The sequence below is a fragment of the Scyliorhinus torazame genome, chromosome 17 (genome assembly GCF_047496885.1).
Source record: "Scyliorhinus torazame isolate Kashiwa2021f chromosome 17, sScyTor2.1, whole genome shotgun sequence".
Taxonomy (NCBI): Eukaryota; Metazoa; Chordata; class Chondrichthyes; order Carcharhiniformes; family Scyliorhinidae; genus Scyliorhinus; species Scyliorhinus torazame.
In genome coordinates, this window is record NC_092723.1 from 139248412 (window position 1) to 139266701 (window position 18290).

Below are 18290 nucleotides of genomic sequence, written 5' to 3' on the forward strand. Positions count from 1 at the left end.
CACCATGCCGCCCTCGAAGATGTGTGTCTGTGTGAATCTGTGAATCTGCATGTGCGTGAATCTATGTGACTGCCTGTGTGAAATCTGTGTCTGGGTGGATCCCTGTGTATGTCTGTGTGTATGTGTGTGTTAATCTGTGTGCGTGTGTGAATCTGTGTGAATTTGTGTGTGTGAATCTGTGTGGCTGTGTATGTGAATCTGTGTGTGTGGATGAATCTGTGTGTGAATCTGTGTGTGGGTGAATTGGTGTGTGTGTGTGAATCTGTGTGTGTGTGTGAATCTGTGTGGCTGTGTATGTGAATCTGTGTGTGTGTGTGTGAATCAGTATGTGAATCTGTGTGTAAATCATTGCGCGTGTGTGTGTGAATCTGTGTGGCTGTGTATTTGAATCTGTGTGGGTGAATCGGTGTGTGTGTGTGAATCTGTGTGGTTGTGTGTGTGTGTGAATCTGTATGTTTGTATGTATGTGAATCTGTGTGTGGGTGAATCTGTGTGTGGCTGTGAATCGGTGTGGCTGTGTGTGTGTGTGAATCTGTGTGTGGGTAAATCTGTGTGTGTGTGAATATGTATGTGGGTGAATCTGTGTGTGTGTGTGTGTGTGTGTGTGAATCCGTGTGGCTGTGTGTGTGTGAATCTGTATGTGGGTGAATCTCTGTATGTGGGTGAATCTGTGTGTGTGGGTGAATCTGTGTGGCTGTGTGTGTGTGTGAATCTGTGTGGCTGTGTGTGTGTGTGAATCTGTGTGGCTGTGTGTGTGTGTGTGAATCTGTATGTGGGTGAATCTGTGTGTGTGTGTGTGAATCTGTATGTGGGTGAATCTGTGTGTGTGTGTGTGAATCTGTGTGGCTGTGTGTGTGTGTGAATCTGTATGTGGGTGAATCTCTGTATGTGGGTGAATCTGTGTGTGTGGGTGAATCTGTGTGGCTGTGTGGGTGAATCTATATGTGGGTGAATCTGTGTGTGTGTGTGAATCTGTGTGGCGGTGTGTGTGTGAATCTGTATGTAGGTGAATCTGTGTGTGTGTGTGAATCTGTGTGGCTGTGTGTGTGTGTGAATCTGTACGTGGGTGAATCGGTGTGTGTGTGAATCTGTGTGGCTGTGTGTGTGTGTGTGAATCTGTATGCAGGTGAATCTGTGTGTGTGTGTGAATCTGTGTGGCTGTGTGAATCTGTATGTGGGTGAATCTGTGTGAGTGTGTGTACGCAAGTGTGTCAGCATGTGTGTGTTTGCGTGTGTGTTTAGAGGTTATTGTACAGTAGTTCGGTGACGGTTACCTGAAATGTACACTGTCAGCACTCGGGCTCCGCCAATCTCAAACCCACCAGAGATTGCATCGCGGAGGCCAGAAATATTGAAGATCGAATCGAGGTCGAGCAGATAAGCTTGGATTTTCTTTGCAATGAAGAGAGCATCAAAATCAATCAACACACTCCCCGCACTGTGGAAAAAGGCCGGTAAAATAAGACAACAGCTGGGAATGAATATAAACACACAGTGTGCAACAGCCCGCACTCACACAGCGTGCAACAGCCCGCACTCACACAGCGTGCAACAGCCCGCACTCACACAGCGTGCAACAGCCCGCACTCACACAGCGTGCAACAGCCCGCACTCACACAGCGTGCAACAGCCCGCACTCACACAGCGTGCAACAGCCCGCACTCACACAGCGTGCAACAGCCCGCACTCACACAGCGTGCAACAGCCCGCACTCACACAGCGTGTAACAACCCCGCACTCACACAGCGTGCAACAGCCCGCACTCACACAGCGTGTAACAACCCGCACTCACACAGCGTGTAACAACCCGCACTCAAACAGCGTGCAACAGCCCGCACTCACACAGCGTGTAACAACCCGCACTCACACAGCGTGTAACAACCCGCACTCACACAGCGTGCAACAGCCCGCACTCACACGGCGTGCAACAGCCCACGGCATGGAACAGCCCGCACTCACACAGCGTGCAACAGCCCGCACTCACACGGCGTGCAACAGCCCGCACTCACACAGCGTGCAACAGCCCGCACTCACACAGCGTGCAACAGCCCGCACTCACACAGCGTGCAACAGCCCGCACTCACACAGCGTGCAACAGCCCGCACTCACACAGCGTGCAACAGCCCGCACTCACACAGCGTGCAACAGCCCGCACTCACACAGCGTGCAACAGCCCGCACTCACACAGCGTGTAACAACCCCGCACTCACACAGCGTGCAACAGCCCGCACTCACACAGCGTGTAACAACCCGCACTCACACAGCGTGTAACAACCCGCACTCAAACAGCGTGCAACAGCCCGCACTCACACAGCGTGTAACATCCCGCACTCACACAGCGTGTAACAACCCGCACTCACACAGCGTGCAACAGCCCGCACTCACACGGCGTGCAACAGCCCACGGCATGGAACAGCCCGCACTCACACAGCGTGCAACAGCCCGCACTCACACGGCGTGCAACAGCCCGCACTCACACAGCGTGCAACAGCCCGCACTCACACAGCGTGCAACAGCCCGCACTCACACAGCGTGCAACAGCCCGCACTCACACAGCGTGCAACAGCCCGCACTCACACAGCGTGCAACAGCCCGCACTCACACAGCGTGCAACAGCCCGCACTCACACAGCGTGCAACAGCCCGCACTCACACAGCGTGCAACAGCCCGCACTCACACAGCGTGCAACAGCCCGCACTCACACAGCGTGCAACAGCCCGCACTCACACAGCGTGCAACAGCCCGCACTCACACAGCGTGCAACAGCCCGCACTCACACAGCGTGCAACAGCCCGCACTCACACAGCGTGCAACAGCCCGCACTCACACAGCGTGCAACAGCCCGCACTCACACAGCGTGCAACAGCCCGCACTCACACAGCGTGCAACAGCCCGCACTCACACAGCGTGCAACAGCCCGCACTCACACAGCGTGCAACAGCCCGCACTCACACAGCGTGCAACAGCCCGCACTCACACAGCGTGTAACAACCCCGCACTCACACAGCGTGTAACAACCCCGCACTCACACAGCGTGCAACAGCCCGCACTCACACAGCGTGTAACAACCCGCACTCACACAGCGTGTAACAACCCGCACTCACACAGCGTGCAACAGCCCGCACTCACACAGCGTGCAACAGCCCGCACTCACACAGCGTGCAACAGCCCGCACTCACACAGCGTGCAACAGCCCGCACTCACACAGCGTGTAACAACCCGCACTCTCACAGCGTGCAACAGCCCGCACTCACACAGCGTGTAACAACCCGCACTCACACAGCGTGTAACAACCCGCACTCACACAGCGTGCAACAGCCCGCACTCACACAGCGTGCAACAGACCGCACTCACACAGCGTGTAACAACCCGCACTCACACAGCGTGCAACAGCCCGCACTCACACAGCGTGCAACAGCCCGCACTCACACAGCGTGTAACAACCCGCACTCACACAGCGTGCAACAGCCCGCACTCACACAGCGTGTAACAACCCGCACTCACACAGCGTGCAACAGCCCACACTCACACAGCGTGTAACAACCCGCACTCACACAGCGTGCAACAGCCCGCACTCACACAGCGTGTAACAGCCCGCACTCACACAGCGTGCAACAGACCGCACTCACACAGCGTGCAACAGCCCGCACTCACACAGCGTGTAACAACCCGCACTCACACAGCGTGCAACAGCCCGCACTCACACAGCGTGCAACAGCCCGCACTCACACAGCGTGCAACAGCCCGCACTCACACGGCGTGCAACAGCCCACGGCATGGAACAGCCCGCACTCACACAGCGTGCAACAGCCCGCACTCACACGGCGTGCAACAGCCCACGGCATGGAACAGCCCGCACTCACACAGCGTGCAACAGCCCGCACTCACACGGCGTGCAACAGCCCGCACTCACACAGCGTGCAACAGCCCACGGCATGGAACAGCCCGCACTCACACAGCGTGCAACAACCCGCACTCACACAGCGTGCAACAACCCGCACTCACACAGCGTGCAACAGCCCGCGCTCACACAGCGTGCAACAGCCCGCACTCACACGGCGTGCAACAGCCCGCACTCACACGGCGTGCAACAGCCCGCACTCACACTGCGTGCAACAGCCCGCACTCACACAGCGTGTAACAATTCCACACTCACACAGCGTGCAACAACCCGCACTCACACAGCGTGCAACAGCCCGCGCTCACACAGCGTGCAACAGCCCGCACTCACACAGCGTGCAACAGCCCGCACTCACACAGCGTGCAACAGCCCGCACTCACACAGCGTGCAACAGCCCGCACTCACACAGCGTGCAACAGCCCGCACTCACACAGCGTGCAACAGCCCGCACTCACACAGCGTGCAACAGCCCGCACTCACACAGCGTGCAACAGCCCGCACTCACACAGCGTGCAACAGCCCGCACTCACACAGCGTGCAACAGCCCGCACTCACACAGCGTGCAACAGCCCGCACTCACACAGCGTGCAACAGCCCGCACTCACACAGCGTGCAACAGCCCGCACTCACACAGCGTGCAACAGCCCGCACTCACACAGCGTGCAACAGCCCGCACTCACACAGCGTGCAACAGCCCGCACTCACACAGCGTGCAACAGCCCGCACTCACACAGCGTGCAACAGCCCGCACTCACACAGCGTGCAACAGCCCGCACTCACACAGCGTGCAACAGCCCGCACTCACACAGCGTGCAACAGCCCGCACTCACACAGCGTGCAACAGCCCGCACTCACACAGCGTGCAACAGCCCGCACTCACACAGCGTGTAACAGCCCCGCACTCACACAGCGTGTAACAACCCGCACTCACACAGCGTGCAACAGCCCGCACTCACACAGCGTGCAACAGCCCGCACTCACACAGCGTGCAACAGCCCGCACTCACACAGCGTGCAACAGCCCGCACTCACACAGCGTGCAACAGCCCGCACTCACACAGCGTGCAACAGCCCGCACTCACACGGCGTGTAACAACCCCACACTCACACAGCGTGTAACAGCCCCGCACTCACACAGCGTGTAACAACCCGCACTCACACAGCGTGTAACAACCCGCACTCACACAGCGTGCAACAGCCCACGGCATGGAACAGCCCGCACTCACACAGCGTGCAACAGCCCGCACTCACACAGCGTGCAACAGCCCACGGCATGGAACAGCCCGCACTCACACAGCGTGCAACAGCCCGCACTCACACGGCGTGCAACAGCCCACGGCATGGAACAACCCGCACTCACACAGCGTGTAACAACCCGCACTCACACAGCGTGTAACAGCCCGCACTCACACAGCGTGTAACAGCCCGCACTCACACAGCGTGTAACAACCCGCACTCACACAGCGTGTAACAGCCCGCACTCACACGGCGTGCAACAAACCCGCACTCACACAGCGTGTAACAACCCGCACTCACACAGCGTGTAACAACCCGCACTCACACAGCGTGTAACAGCCCGCACTCACACAGCGTGTAACAACCCGCACTCACACAGCGTGTAACAACCCGCACTCACACAGCGTGTAACAACCCGCACTCACACAGCGTGTAACAGCCCGCACTCACACAGCGTGTAACAACCCGCACTCACACAGCGTGTAACAACCCGCACTCACACAGCGTGTAACAGCCCGCACTCACACAGCGTGTAACAACCCGCACTCACACAGCGTGTAACAACCCCGCACTCACACAGCGTGCAACAGCCCGCACTCACACAGCGTGCAACAGCCCGCACTCACACAGCGTGTAACAACCCGCACTCACACAGCGTGCAACAGCCCCGCACTCACACAGCGAGTAACAACCCGCACTCACACAGCGTGCAACAACCCGCACTCACACAGCGTGCAACAGCCCGCACTCACACAGCGTGTAACAACCCGCACACACACAGCGAGTAACAACCCGCACTCACACAGCGTGCAACAACCCGCACTCACACAGCGAGTAACAACCCGCACTCACACAGCGTGTAACAGCCCGCACTCACACAGCGAGTAACAACCCGCACTCACACAGCGAGCAACAACCCGCACTCACACAGCGAGTAACAACCCGCACTCACACAGCGTGTAACAACCCGCACTCACACAGCGTGTAACAGCCCGCACTCACACAGCGAGTAACAACCCGCACTCACACAGCGAGCAACAACCCGCACTCACACAGCGAGTAACAACCCGCACTCACACAGCGTGTAACAACCCGCACTCACACAGCGAGTAACAACCCGCACTCACACAGCGAGTAACAACCCGCACTCACACAGCGTGTAACAACCCGCACTCACACAGCGAGCAACAACCCGCACTCACACAGCGAGTAACAACCCGCACTCACACAGCGTGTAACAACCCGCACTCACACAGCGAGCAACAACCCGCACTCACACAGCGAGTAACAACCCGCACTCACACAGCGTGTAACAACCCGCACTCACACAGCGAGTAACAACCCGCACTCACACAGCGAGTAACAACCCGCACTCACACAGCGTGTAACAACCCGCACTCACACAGCGAGCAACAACCCGCACTCACACAGCGAGTAACAACCCGCACTCACACAGCGTGTAACAACCCGCACTCACACAGCGAGTAACAACCCGCACTCACACAGCGAGTAACAACCCGCACTCACACAGCGTGTAACAACCCGCACTCACACAGCGTGTAACAGCCCGCACTCACACAGCGAGTAACAACCCGCACTCACACAGCGTGTAACAACCCGCACTCACACAGCGTGCAACAACCCGCACTCACACAGCGTGCAACAACCCGCACTCACACAGCGTGCAACAACCCGCACTCACACAGCGTGCAACAGCCCGCACTCACACAGCGTGCAACAGCCCGCACTCACACAGCGTGTAACAACCCGCACTCACACAGCGTGTAACAACCCGCACTCACACAGCGTGTAACAGCCCGCACTCACACAGCGTGTAACAACCCGCACTCACACAGCGTGTAACAACCCGCACTCACACAGCGAGCAACATCCCGCACTCACACAGCGTGCAACAGCCCGCACTCACACAGCGTGCAACAGCCCGCACTCACACAGCGTGTAACAACCCGCACTCACACAGCGAGTAACAACCCGCACTCACACAGCGTGCAACAGCCCGCACTCACACAGCGTGTAACAACCCGCACTCACACAGCGAGTAACAACCCGCACTCACACAGCGTGTAACAACCCGCACTCACACAGCGTGTAACAACCCGCACTCACACAGCGAGCAACATCCCGCACTCACACAGCGTGCAACAGCCCGCACTCACACAGCGTGTAACAGCCCGCACTCACACAGCGTGTAACAACCCGCACTCACACGGCGTGCAACAGCCCGCACTCACACAGCGTGTAACAACCCCGCACTCACACAGCGTGTAACAGCCCGCACTCACACAGCGAGTAACAGCCCGCACTCACACAGCGTGTAACAACCCGCACTCACACAGCGTGTAACAGCCCGCACTCACACAGCGTGCAACAGCCCCGCACTCACACAGCGTGTAACAGCCCGCACTCACACAGCGTGTAACAGCCCGCACTCACACAGCGTGCAACAAACCCGCACTCACACAGCGTGTAACAACCCGCACTCACACAGCGTGCAACAGCCCGCACTCACACAGCGTGCAACAACCCGCACTCACACGGCGTGCAACAGCCCGCACTCACACAGCGTGTAACAGCCCGCACTCACACAGCGTGTAACAGCCCGCACTCACACAGCGTGTAACAACCCCGCACTCACACAGCGTGTAACAACCCGCACTCACAAAGCGTGCAACAGCCCGCACTCACACAGCGTGTAACAACCCGCACTCACACAGCGAGTAACAGCCCGCACTCACACAGCGTGTAACAACCCGCACTCACACGGCGTGTAACAACCCGCACTCACACAGCGTGCAACAGCCCGCACTCACACAGCGAGCAACAACCCGCACTCACACAGCGTGCAACAACCCGCACTCACACAGCGAGCAACAGCCCGCACTCACACAGCGTGTAACAGCCCGCACTCACACAGCGTGTAACAACCCGCACTCACACGGCGTGTAACAACCCGCACTCACACAGCGTGTAACAACCCGCACTCACACAGCGAGTAACAACCCGCACTCACACAGCGTGTAACAACCCGCACTCACACAGCGTGTAACAACCCGCACTCACACAGCGTGTAACAACCCGCACTCACACAGCGTGTAACAACCCGCACTCACACAGCGTGTAACAGCCCGCACTCACACAGCGTGTAACAGCCCGCACTCACACAGCGAGTAACAACCCGCACTCACACAGCGAGTAACAACCCGCACTCACACAGCGAGTAACAACCCGCACTCACACAGCGTGTAACAGCCCGCACTCACACAGCGAGTAACAGCCCCGCACTCACACAGCGTGTAACAACCCGCACTCACACAGCGTGTAACAACCCGCACTCACACAGCGTGCAACAGCCCGCACTCACACAGCGTGCAACACCCCGCACTCACACAGCGTGCAACAGCCCGCACTCACACAGCGTGTAACAACCCGCACTCACACAGCGTGTAACAGCCCGCACTCACACAGCGTGTAACAACCCGCACTCACACAGCGAGTAACAACCCGCACTCACACAGCGTGTAACAACCCGCACTCACACAGCGAGTAACAACCCGCACTCACACAGCGAGTAACAACCCGCACTCACACAGAGTGTAACAGCCCGCACTCACACAGCGTGTAACAACCCGCACTCACACAGCGTGTAACAGCCCGCACTCACACAGCGTGTAACAACCCGCACTCACACAGCGTGTAACAACCCGCACTCACACAGCGTGTAACAGCCCGCACTCACACAGCGTGTAACAACCCGCACTCACACAGCGTGTAACAACCCGCACTCACACAGCGTGTAACAACCCGCACTCACACAGCGTGTAACAACCCGCACTCACACAGCGAGTAACAGCCCGCACTCACACAGCGAGTAACAACCCGCACTCACACAGCGTGTAACAACCCGCACTCACACAGCGTGTAACAGCCCGCACTCACACAGCGTGTAACAGCCCGCACTCACACAGCGTGTAACAACCCGCACTCACACAGCGTGTAACAGCCCGCACTCACACAGCGTGTAACAACCCGCACTCACACAGCGTGTAACAACCCGCACTCACACAGCGTGTAACAGCCCGCACTCACACAGCGTGTAACAACCCGCACTCACACAGCGTGTAACAACCCGCACTCACACAGCGAGAAACAACCCGCACTCACACAGCGAGTAACAGCCCGCACTCACACAGCGAGTAACAACCCGCACTCACACAGCGTGCAACAACCCGCACTCACACAGCGTGTAACAGCCCGCACTCACACAGCGAGTAACAACCCGCACTCACACAGCGAGAAACAACCCGCACTCACACAGCGAGTAACAGCCCGCACTCACACAGCGAGTAACAACCCCGCACTCACACAGCGTGCAACAACCCCGCACTCACACAGCGTGCAACAACCCGCACTGACACAGCGTGTAACAACCCGCACTCACACAGCGTGCAACAGCCCGCACTCACACAGCGTGTAACAGCCCGCACTCACACAGCGTGTAACAACCCGCACTCACACAGCGTGTAACAACCCGCACTCACACAGCGAGTAACAACCCGCACTCACACAGCGAGTAACAACCCCGCACTCACACAGCGTGCAACAACCCGCACTCACACAGCGTGTAACAACCCGCACTCACACAGCGAGTAACAACCCGCACTCACACAGCGAGTAACAACCCCGCACTCACACAGCGTGTAACAACCCGCACTCACACAGCGTGTAACAACCCGCACTCACACAGCGAGTAACAACCCGCACTCACACAGCGTGTAACAACCCGCACTCACACAGCGTGCAACAGCCCGCACTCACACAGCGTGTAACAGCCCGCACTCACACAGCGTGTAACAACCCGCACTCACACAGCGTGTAACAACCCGCACTCACACAGCGTGTAACAGCCCGCACTCACACAGCGTGTAACAACCCGCACTCACACAGCGAGTAACAACCCGCACTCACACAGCGTGCAACAGCCCGCACTCACACAGCGTGTAACAACCCGCACTCACACAGCGTGTAACAACCCGCACTCACACAGCGTGTAACAACCCGCACTCACACAGCGTGTAACAACCCGCACTCACACAGCGTGTAACAACCCGCACTCACACAGCGTGCAACAGCCCGCACTCACACAGCGTGTAACAACCCGCACTCACACAGCGTGTAACAACCCGCACTCACACAGCGTGTAACAACCCGCACTCACACAGCGTGTAACAACCCGCACTCACACAGCGAGTAACAACCCGCACTCACACAGCGAGTAACAACCCGCACTCACACAGCGAGTAACAGCCCGCACTCACACAGCGTGTAACAACCCGCACTCACACAGCGAGTAACAACCCGCACTCACACAGCGAGTAACAACCCGCACTCACACAGCGTGTAACAACCCGCACTCACACAGCGAGTAACAACCCGCACTCACACAGCGTGTAACAGCCCGCACTCACACAGCGTGTAACAACCCGCACTCACACAGCGTGTAACAGCCCGCACTCACACAGCGTGTAACAGCCCGCACTCACACAGCGAGTAACAACCCGCACTCACACAGCGAGTAACAGCCCGCACTCACACAGCGAGTAACAACCCGCACTCACACAGCGAGTAACAACCCGCACTCACACAGCGTGCAACAACCCGCACTCACACAGCGAGTAACAGCCCGCACTCACACAGCGAGTAACATCCCGCACTCACACAGCGTGTAACAACCCGCACTCACACAGCGTGTAACAACCCGCACTCACACAGCGAGTAACAACCCGCACTCACACAGCGAGTAACAACCCGCACTCACACAGCGAGTAACAACCCGCACTCACACAGCGTGTAACAGCCCGCACTCACACAGCGTGTAACAACCCGCACTCACACAGCGAGTAACAACCCGCACTCACACAGCGTGCAACAACCCGCACTCACACAGCGTGCAACAACCCGCACTCACACAGCGAGTAACAACCCGCACTCACACAGCGAGTAACAACCCGCACTCACACAGCGAGTAACAACCCGCACTCACACAGCGAGTAACAACCCGCACTCACACAGCGAGTAACAACCCGCACTCACACAGCGAGTAACAACCCGCACTCACACAGCGAGTAACAACCCGCACTCACACAGCGTGTAACAACCCGCACTCACACAGCGAGTAACAACCCGCACTCACACAGCGTGTAACAACCCGCACTCACACAGCGTGTAACAACCCGCACTCACACAGCGTGTAACAACCCGCACTCACACAGCGTGTAACAGCCCGCACTCACACAGCGTGCAACAACCCGCACTCACACAGCGAGTAACAACCCGCACTCACACAGCGAGTAACAACCCGCACTCACACAGCGTGTAACAACCCGCACTCACACAGCGTGTAACAGCCCGCACTCACACAGCGTGTAACAACCCGCACTCACACAGCGTGTAACAACCCGCACTCACACAGCGAGTAACAACCCGCACTCACACAGCGTGTAACAACCCGCACTCACACAGCGAGCAACAACCCGCACTCACACAGCGTGTAACAGCCCGCACTCACACAGCGAGTAACAACCCGCACTCACACAGCGTGTAACAACCCGCACTCACACAGCGAGCAACAACCCGCACTCACACAGCGTGTAACAACCCGCACTCACACAGCGAGCAACAACCCGCACTCACACAGCGTGTAACAGCCCGCACTCACACAGCGTGTAACAGCCCGCACTCACACAGCGTGCAACAGCCCGCACTCACACAGCGTGTAACAACCCGCACTCACACAGCGTGTAACAACCCGCACTCACACAGCGAGTAACAACCCGCACTCACACAGCGTGTAACAGCCCGCACTCACACAGCGTGCAACAGCCCGCACTCACACAGCGTGTAACAGCCCGCACTCACACAGCGAGCAACAGCCCGCACTCACACAGCGTGTAACAACCCGCACTCACACGGCGTGTAACAGCCCGCACTCACACAGCGTGCAACAGCCCGCACTCACACAGCGTGTAACAGCCCGCACTCACACAGCGTGCAACAGCCCGCACTCACACAGCGTGTAACAACCCGCACTCACACAGCGTGTAACAACCCGCACTCACACAGCGTGTAACAACCCGCACTCACACAGCGTGTAACAACCCGCACTCACACAGCGTATAACAGCCCGCACTCACACAGCGTGTAACAACCCGCACTCACACAGCGAGTAACAACCCGCACTCACACAGCGTGTAACAACCTGCACTCACACAGCGTGTAACAACCCGCACTCACACAGCGTGTAACAACCCGCACTCAGACAGCGTGTAACAACCCGCACTCACACAGCGTGTAACAACCTGCACTCACACAGCGTGTAACAACCCGCACTCACACAGCGTGCAACAGCCCGCACTCACACAGCGTGTAACAACCTGCACTCACACAGCGTGTAACAACCTGCACTCACACAGCGTGTAACAACCTGCACTCACACAGCGTGTAACAACCCGCACTCACACAGCGTGTAACAACCTGCACTCACACAGCGTGTAACAACCTGCACTCACACAGCGTGTAACAACCTGCACTCACACAGCGTGTAACAGCCCGCACTCACACAGCGTGCAACAGCCCGCACTCACACAGCGTGTAACAACCTGCACTCACACAGCGTGTAACAACCTGCACTCACACAGCGTGTAACAGCCCGCACTCACACAGCGTGTAACAACCTGCACTCACACAGCGTGTAACAACCTGCACTCACACAGCGTGTAACAACCTGCACTCACACAGCGTGTAACAGCCCGCACTCACACAGCGTGTAACAACCCGCACTCACACAGCGTGTAACAACCCGCACTCACACAGTGTGCAACAACCCGCACTCACACAGCGTGTAACAACCCGCACTCACACAGCGAGTAACAGCCCGCACTCACACAGCGAGCAACAGCCCGCACTCACACAGCGTGTAACAGCCCGCACTCACACAGCGAGGAACAACCCGCACTCACACAGCGTGCAACAGCCCGCACTCACACAGCGTGTAACAACCCGCACTCACACAGCGAGTAACAACCCGCACTCACACAGCGAGCAACAGCCCGCACTCACACAGCGTGTAACAGCCCGCACTCACACAGCGTGTAACAGCCCGCACTCACACAGCGTGTAACAGCCCGCACTCACACAGCGTGTAACAACCTGCACTCACACAGCGTGTAACAACCTGCACTCACACAGCGTGTAACAGCCCGCACTCACACAGCGTGTAACAACCCGCACTCACACAGCGTGTAACAACCCGCACTCACACAGCGTGCAACAACCCGCACTCACACAGCGTGTAACAACCCGCACTCACACAGCGTGTAACAACCCGCACTCACACAGCGTGCAACAGCCCGCACTCACACAGCGTGTAACAACCCCGCACTCACACAGCGTGCAACAGCCCGCACTCACACAGCGTGTAACAACCCGCACTCACACAGCGTGTAACAGCCCGCACTCACACAGCGAGTAACAACCCGCACTCACACAGCGAGCAACAACCCGCACTCACACAGCGTGCAACAACCCGCACTCACACAGCGAGCAACAACCCGCACTCACACAGCGAGTAACAACCCGCACTCACACAGCGTGCAACAGCCCGCACTCACACAGCGTGTAACAGCCCGCACTCACACAGCGAGTAACAGCCCGCACTCACACAGCGTGTAACAGCCCGCACTCACACAGCGAGTAACAACCCGCACTCACACAGCGTGTAACAACCCCGCACTCACACAGCGAGTAACAACCCGCACTCACACAGCGTGCAACAGCCCGCACTCACACAGCGTGTAACAGCCCGCACTCACACAGCGAGTAACAGCCCGCACTCACACAGCGTGTAACAGCCCGCACTCACACAGCGAGCAACAACCCGCACTCACACAGCGTGCAACAACCCGCACTCACACAGCGTGTAACAACTCCGCACTCACACAGCGTGTAACAGCCCGCACTCACACAGCGTGTAACAACCCGCACTCACACAGCGTGTAACAACCCGCACTCACACAGCGTGTAACAACCCGCACTCACACAGCGTGTAACAACCCGCACTCACACAGCGTGTAACAGCCCGCACTCACACAGCGTGTAACAACCCGCACTCACACAGCGTGTAACAACCCGCACTCACACAGCGTGTAACAACCCGCACTCACACAGCGTGTAACAGCCCGCACTCACACAGCGTGTAACAACCCGCACTCACACAGCGTGTAACAACCCGCACTCACACAGCGTGTAACAACCCGCACTCACACAGCGTGTAACAACCCGCACTCACACAGCGTGTAACAACCCGCACTCACACAGCGTGTAACAACCCGCACTCACACAGCGTGTAACAACCCGCACTCACACAGCGTGCAACAGCCCGCGCTCACACAGCGTGCAACAGCCCACACTCACACAGCGTGCAACAGCCCGCACTCACACAGCGTGCAACAGCCCGCGCTCACACAGCGTGTAACAGCCCACGGCGTGCAACAGCCCGCACTCACACGGCGTGCAACAGCCCGCACTCACACGGCGTGCAACAGCCCGCACTCACACGGCGTGCAACAGCCCGCACTCACACGGCGTGCAACAGCCCGCACTCACACGGCGTGCAACAGCCCGCACTCACACGGCGTGCAACAGCCCGCACTCACACGGCGTGCAACAGCCCGCACTCACACGGCGTGCAACAGCCCGCACTCACACGGCGTGCAACAGCCCGCACTCACACGGCGTGCAACAGCCCGCACTCACACGGCGTGCAACAGCCCGCACTCACACGGCGTGCAACAGCCCGCACTCACACGGCGTGCAACAGCCCGCACTCACACGGCGTGCAACAGCCCGCACTCACACGGCGTGCAACAGCCCGCACTCACACGGCGTGCAACAGCCCGCACTCACACGGCGTGCAACAGCCCGCACTCACACGGCGTGCAACAGCCCGCACTCACACGGCGTGCAACAGCCCGCACTCACACGGCGTGCAACAGCCCGCACTCACACGGCGTGCAACAGCCCGCACTCACACGGCGTGCAACAGCCCGCACTCACACGGCGTGCAACAGCCCGCACTCACACGGCGTGCAACAGCCCGCACTCACACGGCGTGCAACAGCCCGCACTCACACGGCGTGCAACAGCCCGCACTCACACGGCGTGCAACAGCCCGCACTCACACGGCGTGCAACAGCCCGCACTCACACGGCGTGCAACAGCCCGCACTCACACGGCGTGCAACAGCCCGCACTCACACGGCGTGCAACAGCCCGCACTCACACGGCGTGCAACAGCCCGCACTCACACGGCGTGTAACAGCCCGCACTCACACAGCGTGCAACAGCCCGCACTCACACAGCGTGCAACAGCCCGCACTCACACAGCGTGTAACAGCCCGCACACACACAGCGTGCAACAGCACGGACTCACACAGCGTGCAACAACCCGCACTCACACAGCGTGTAACAACCCGCACTCACACAGCGTGTAACAACCCGCACTCACACAGCGTGCAACAGCCCGCGCTCACACAGCGTGCAACAGCCCGCGCTCACACAGCGTGCAACAGCCCGCGCTCACACAGCGTGCAACAGCCCGCGCTCACACAGCGTGTAACAGCCCACGGCGTGCAACAGCCCGCACTCACACGGCGTGCAACAGCCCGCACTCACACGGCGTGCAACAGCCCGCACTCACACGGCGTGCAACAGCCCGCACTCACACGGCGTGCAACAGCCCGCACTCACACGGCGTGCAACAGCCCGCACTCACACGGCGTGCAACAGCCCGCACTCACACGGCGTGCAACAGCCCGCACTCACACGGCGTGCAACAGCCCGCACTCACACGGCGTGCAACAGCCCGCACTCACACGGCGTGCAACAGCCCGCACTCACACTGCGTGCAACAGCCCGCACTCACACGGCGTGCAACAGCCCGCACTCACACGGCGTGCAACAGCCCGCACTCACACGGCGTGCAACAGCCCGCACTCACACGGCGTGCAACAGCCCGCACTCACACGGCGTGCAACAGCCCGCACTCACACGGCGTGCAACAGCCCGCACTCACACGGCGTGCAACAGCCCGCACTCACACGGCGTGCAACAGCCCGCACTCACACGGCGTGCAACAGCCCGCACTCACACGGCGTGCAACAGCCCGCACTCACACGGCGTGCAACAGCCCGCACTCACACGGCGTGCAACAACCCGCACTCACACGGCGTGCAACAGCCCGCACTCACACGGCGTGCAACAGCCCGCACTCACACGGCGTGCAACAGCCCGCACTCACACGGCGTGCAACAGCCCGCACTCACACGGCGTGCAACAGCCCGCACTCACACGGCGTGCAACAGCCCGCACTCACACGGCGTGCAACAGCCCGCACTCACACGGCGTGCAACAGCCCGCACTCACACGGCGTGCAACAGCCCGCACTCACACGGCGTGCAACAGCCCGCACTCACACGGCGTGCAACAGCCCGCACTCACACAGCGATCAACAGCCCGCACTCACACAGCGCGCAACAGCCCGCACTCACACAGCGCGTAACAACCCGCACTCACACAGCGTGCAACAGCCCGCACTCACACAGCGTGCAACAGCCCGCACTCACACCGCGTGTAACAGCCCGCACTCACACAGCGTGCAACAGCCCGCACTCACACAGCGTGTAACAACCCGCACTCACACAGCGTGTAACAGCCCGCACTCACACAGCGTGCAACAGCCCGCACTCACACAGCGTGCAACAGCCCGCACTCACACAGCGTGCAACAGCCCGCACTCACACAGCGTGCAACAGCCCGCACTCACACAGCGTGTAACAGCCCGCACACACACAGCGTGCAACAGCACGGACTCACACAGCGTGCAACAACCCGCACTCACACAGCGTGCAACAGCCCGCACTCACACAGCGTGTAACATCCCGCACTCACACAGCGTGTAACATCCCGCACTCACACAGCGTGTAACAACCCGCACTCACACAGCGTGCAACAGCCCGCACTCACACAGCGTGCAACAGCCCGCACTCACACAGCGTGCAACAGCCCGCACTCACACAGCGTGTAACAACCCGCACTCACACAGCGTGTAACAACCTGCACTCACACAGCGTGCAACAGCCCGCACTCACACAGCGTGCAACAGCCCGCACTCACACAGCGTGCAACAGCCCGCACTCACACAGCGTGCAACAGCCCGCACTCACACAGCGTGCAACAACCCGCACTCACACAGCGTGCAACAGCCTGCACTCACACAGCGTGTAACAGCCCGCACTCACACAGCGTGCAACAACCCGCACTCACACAGCGTGCAACAACCCGCACTCACACAGCGTGCAACAACCCGCACTCACACAGCGTGCAACAGCCCGCACTCACACAGCGTGTAACAGCCCGCACTCACACAGCGTGTAACAACCCGCACTCACACAGCGAGTAACAGCCCCGCACTCACACAGCGTGTAACAGCCCCGCACTCACACAGCGAGTAACAACCCGCACTCACACAGCGTGCAACAGCCCGCACTCACACAGCGAGTAACAACCCGCACTCACACAGCGTGCAACAGCCCGCACTCACACAGCGAGTAACAACCCGCACTCACACAGCGAGTAACAACCCGCACTCACACAGCGTGCAACAGCCCGCACTCACACAGCGAGCAACAGCCCGCACTCACACGGCGTGCAACAACCCCGCACTCACACAGCGAGTAACAACCCGCACTCACACAGCGCGCAACAGCCCGCACTCACACGGCGTGCAACAACCCGCACTCACACAGCGAGCAACAGCCCGCACTCACACAGCGTGCAACAGCCCGCACTCACACAGCGTGCAACAGCCCGCACTCACACAGCGTGTAACAACCCGCACTCACACAGCGTGCAACAGCCCGCACTCACACAGCGTGTAACAGCCCGCACTCACACAGCGAGCAACAACCCGCACTCACACAGCGTGCAACAGCCCGCACTCACACAGCGTGCAACAGCCCGCACTCACACGGCGTGCAACAGCCCGCACTCACACAGCGAGTAACAACCCGCACTCACACA

General features: G+C 59.3%; 1 protein-coding gene across 1 annotated transcript in view; it reads right to left on the minus strand.

Moving 5' to 3' along the window:
- LOC140394185 (uncharacterized) overlaps nt 1-18290 on the minus strand; it is a gene marked incomplete at its 5' end in the record, with an annotated part of 97144 nt that overhangs the window by 31579 nt on the left and 47275 nt on the right. The window contains one exon of the mRNA XM_072481160.1: nt 1275-1438. Within this exon, the coding sequence (XP_072337261.1) occupies nt 1275-1438 (164 nt within the window). The remainder of the gene's footprint in view (nt 1-1274; nt 1439-18290) is intronic.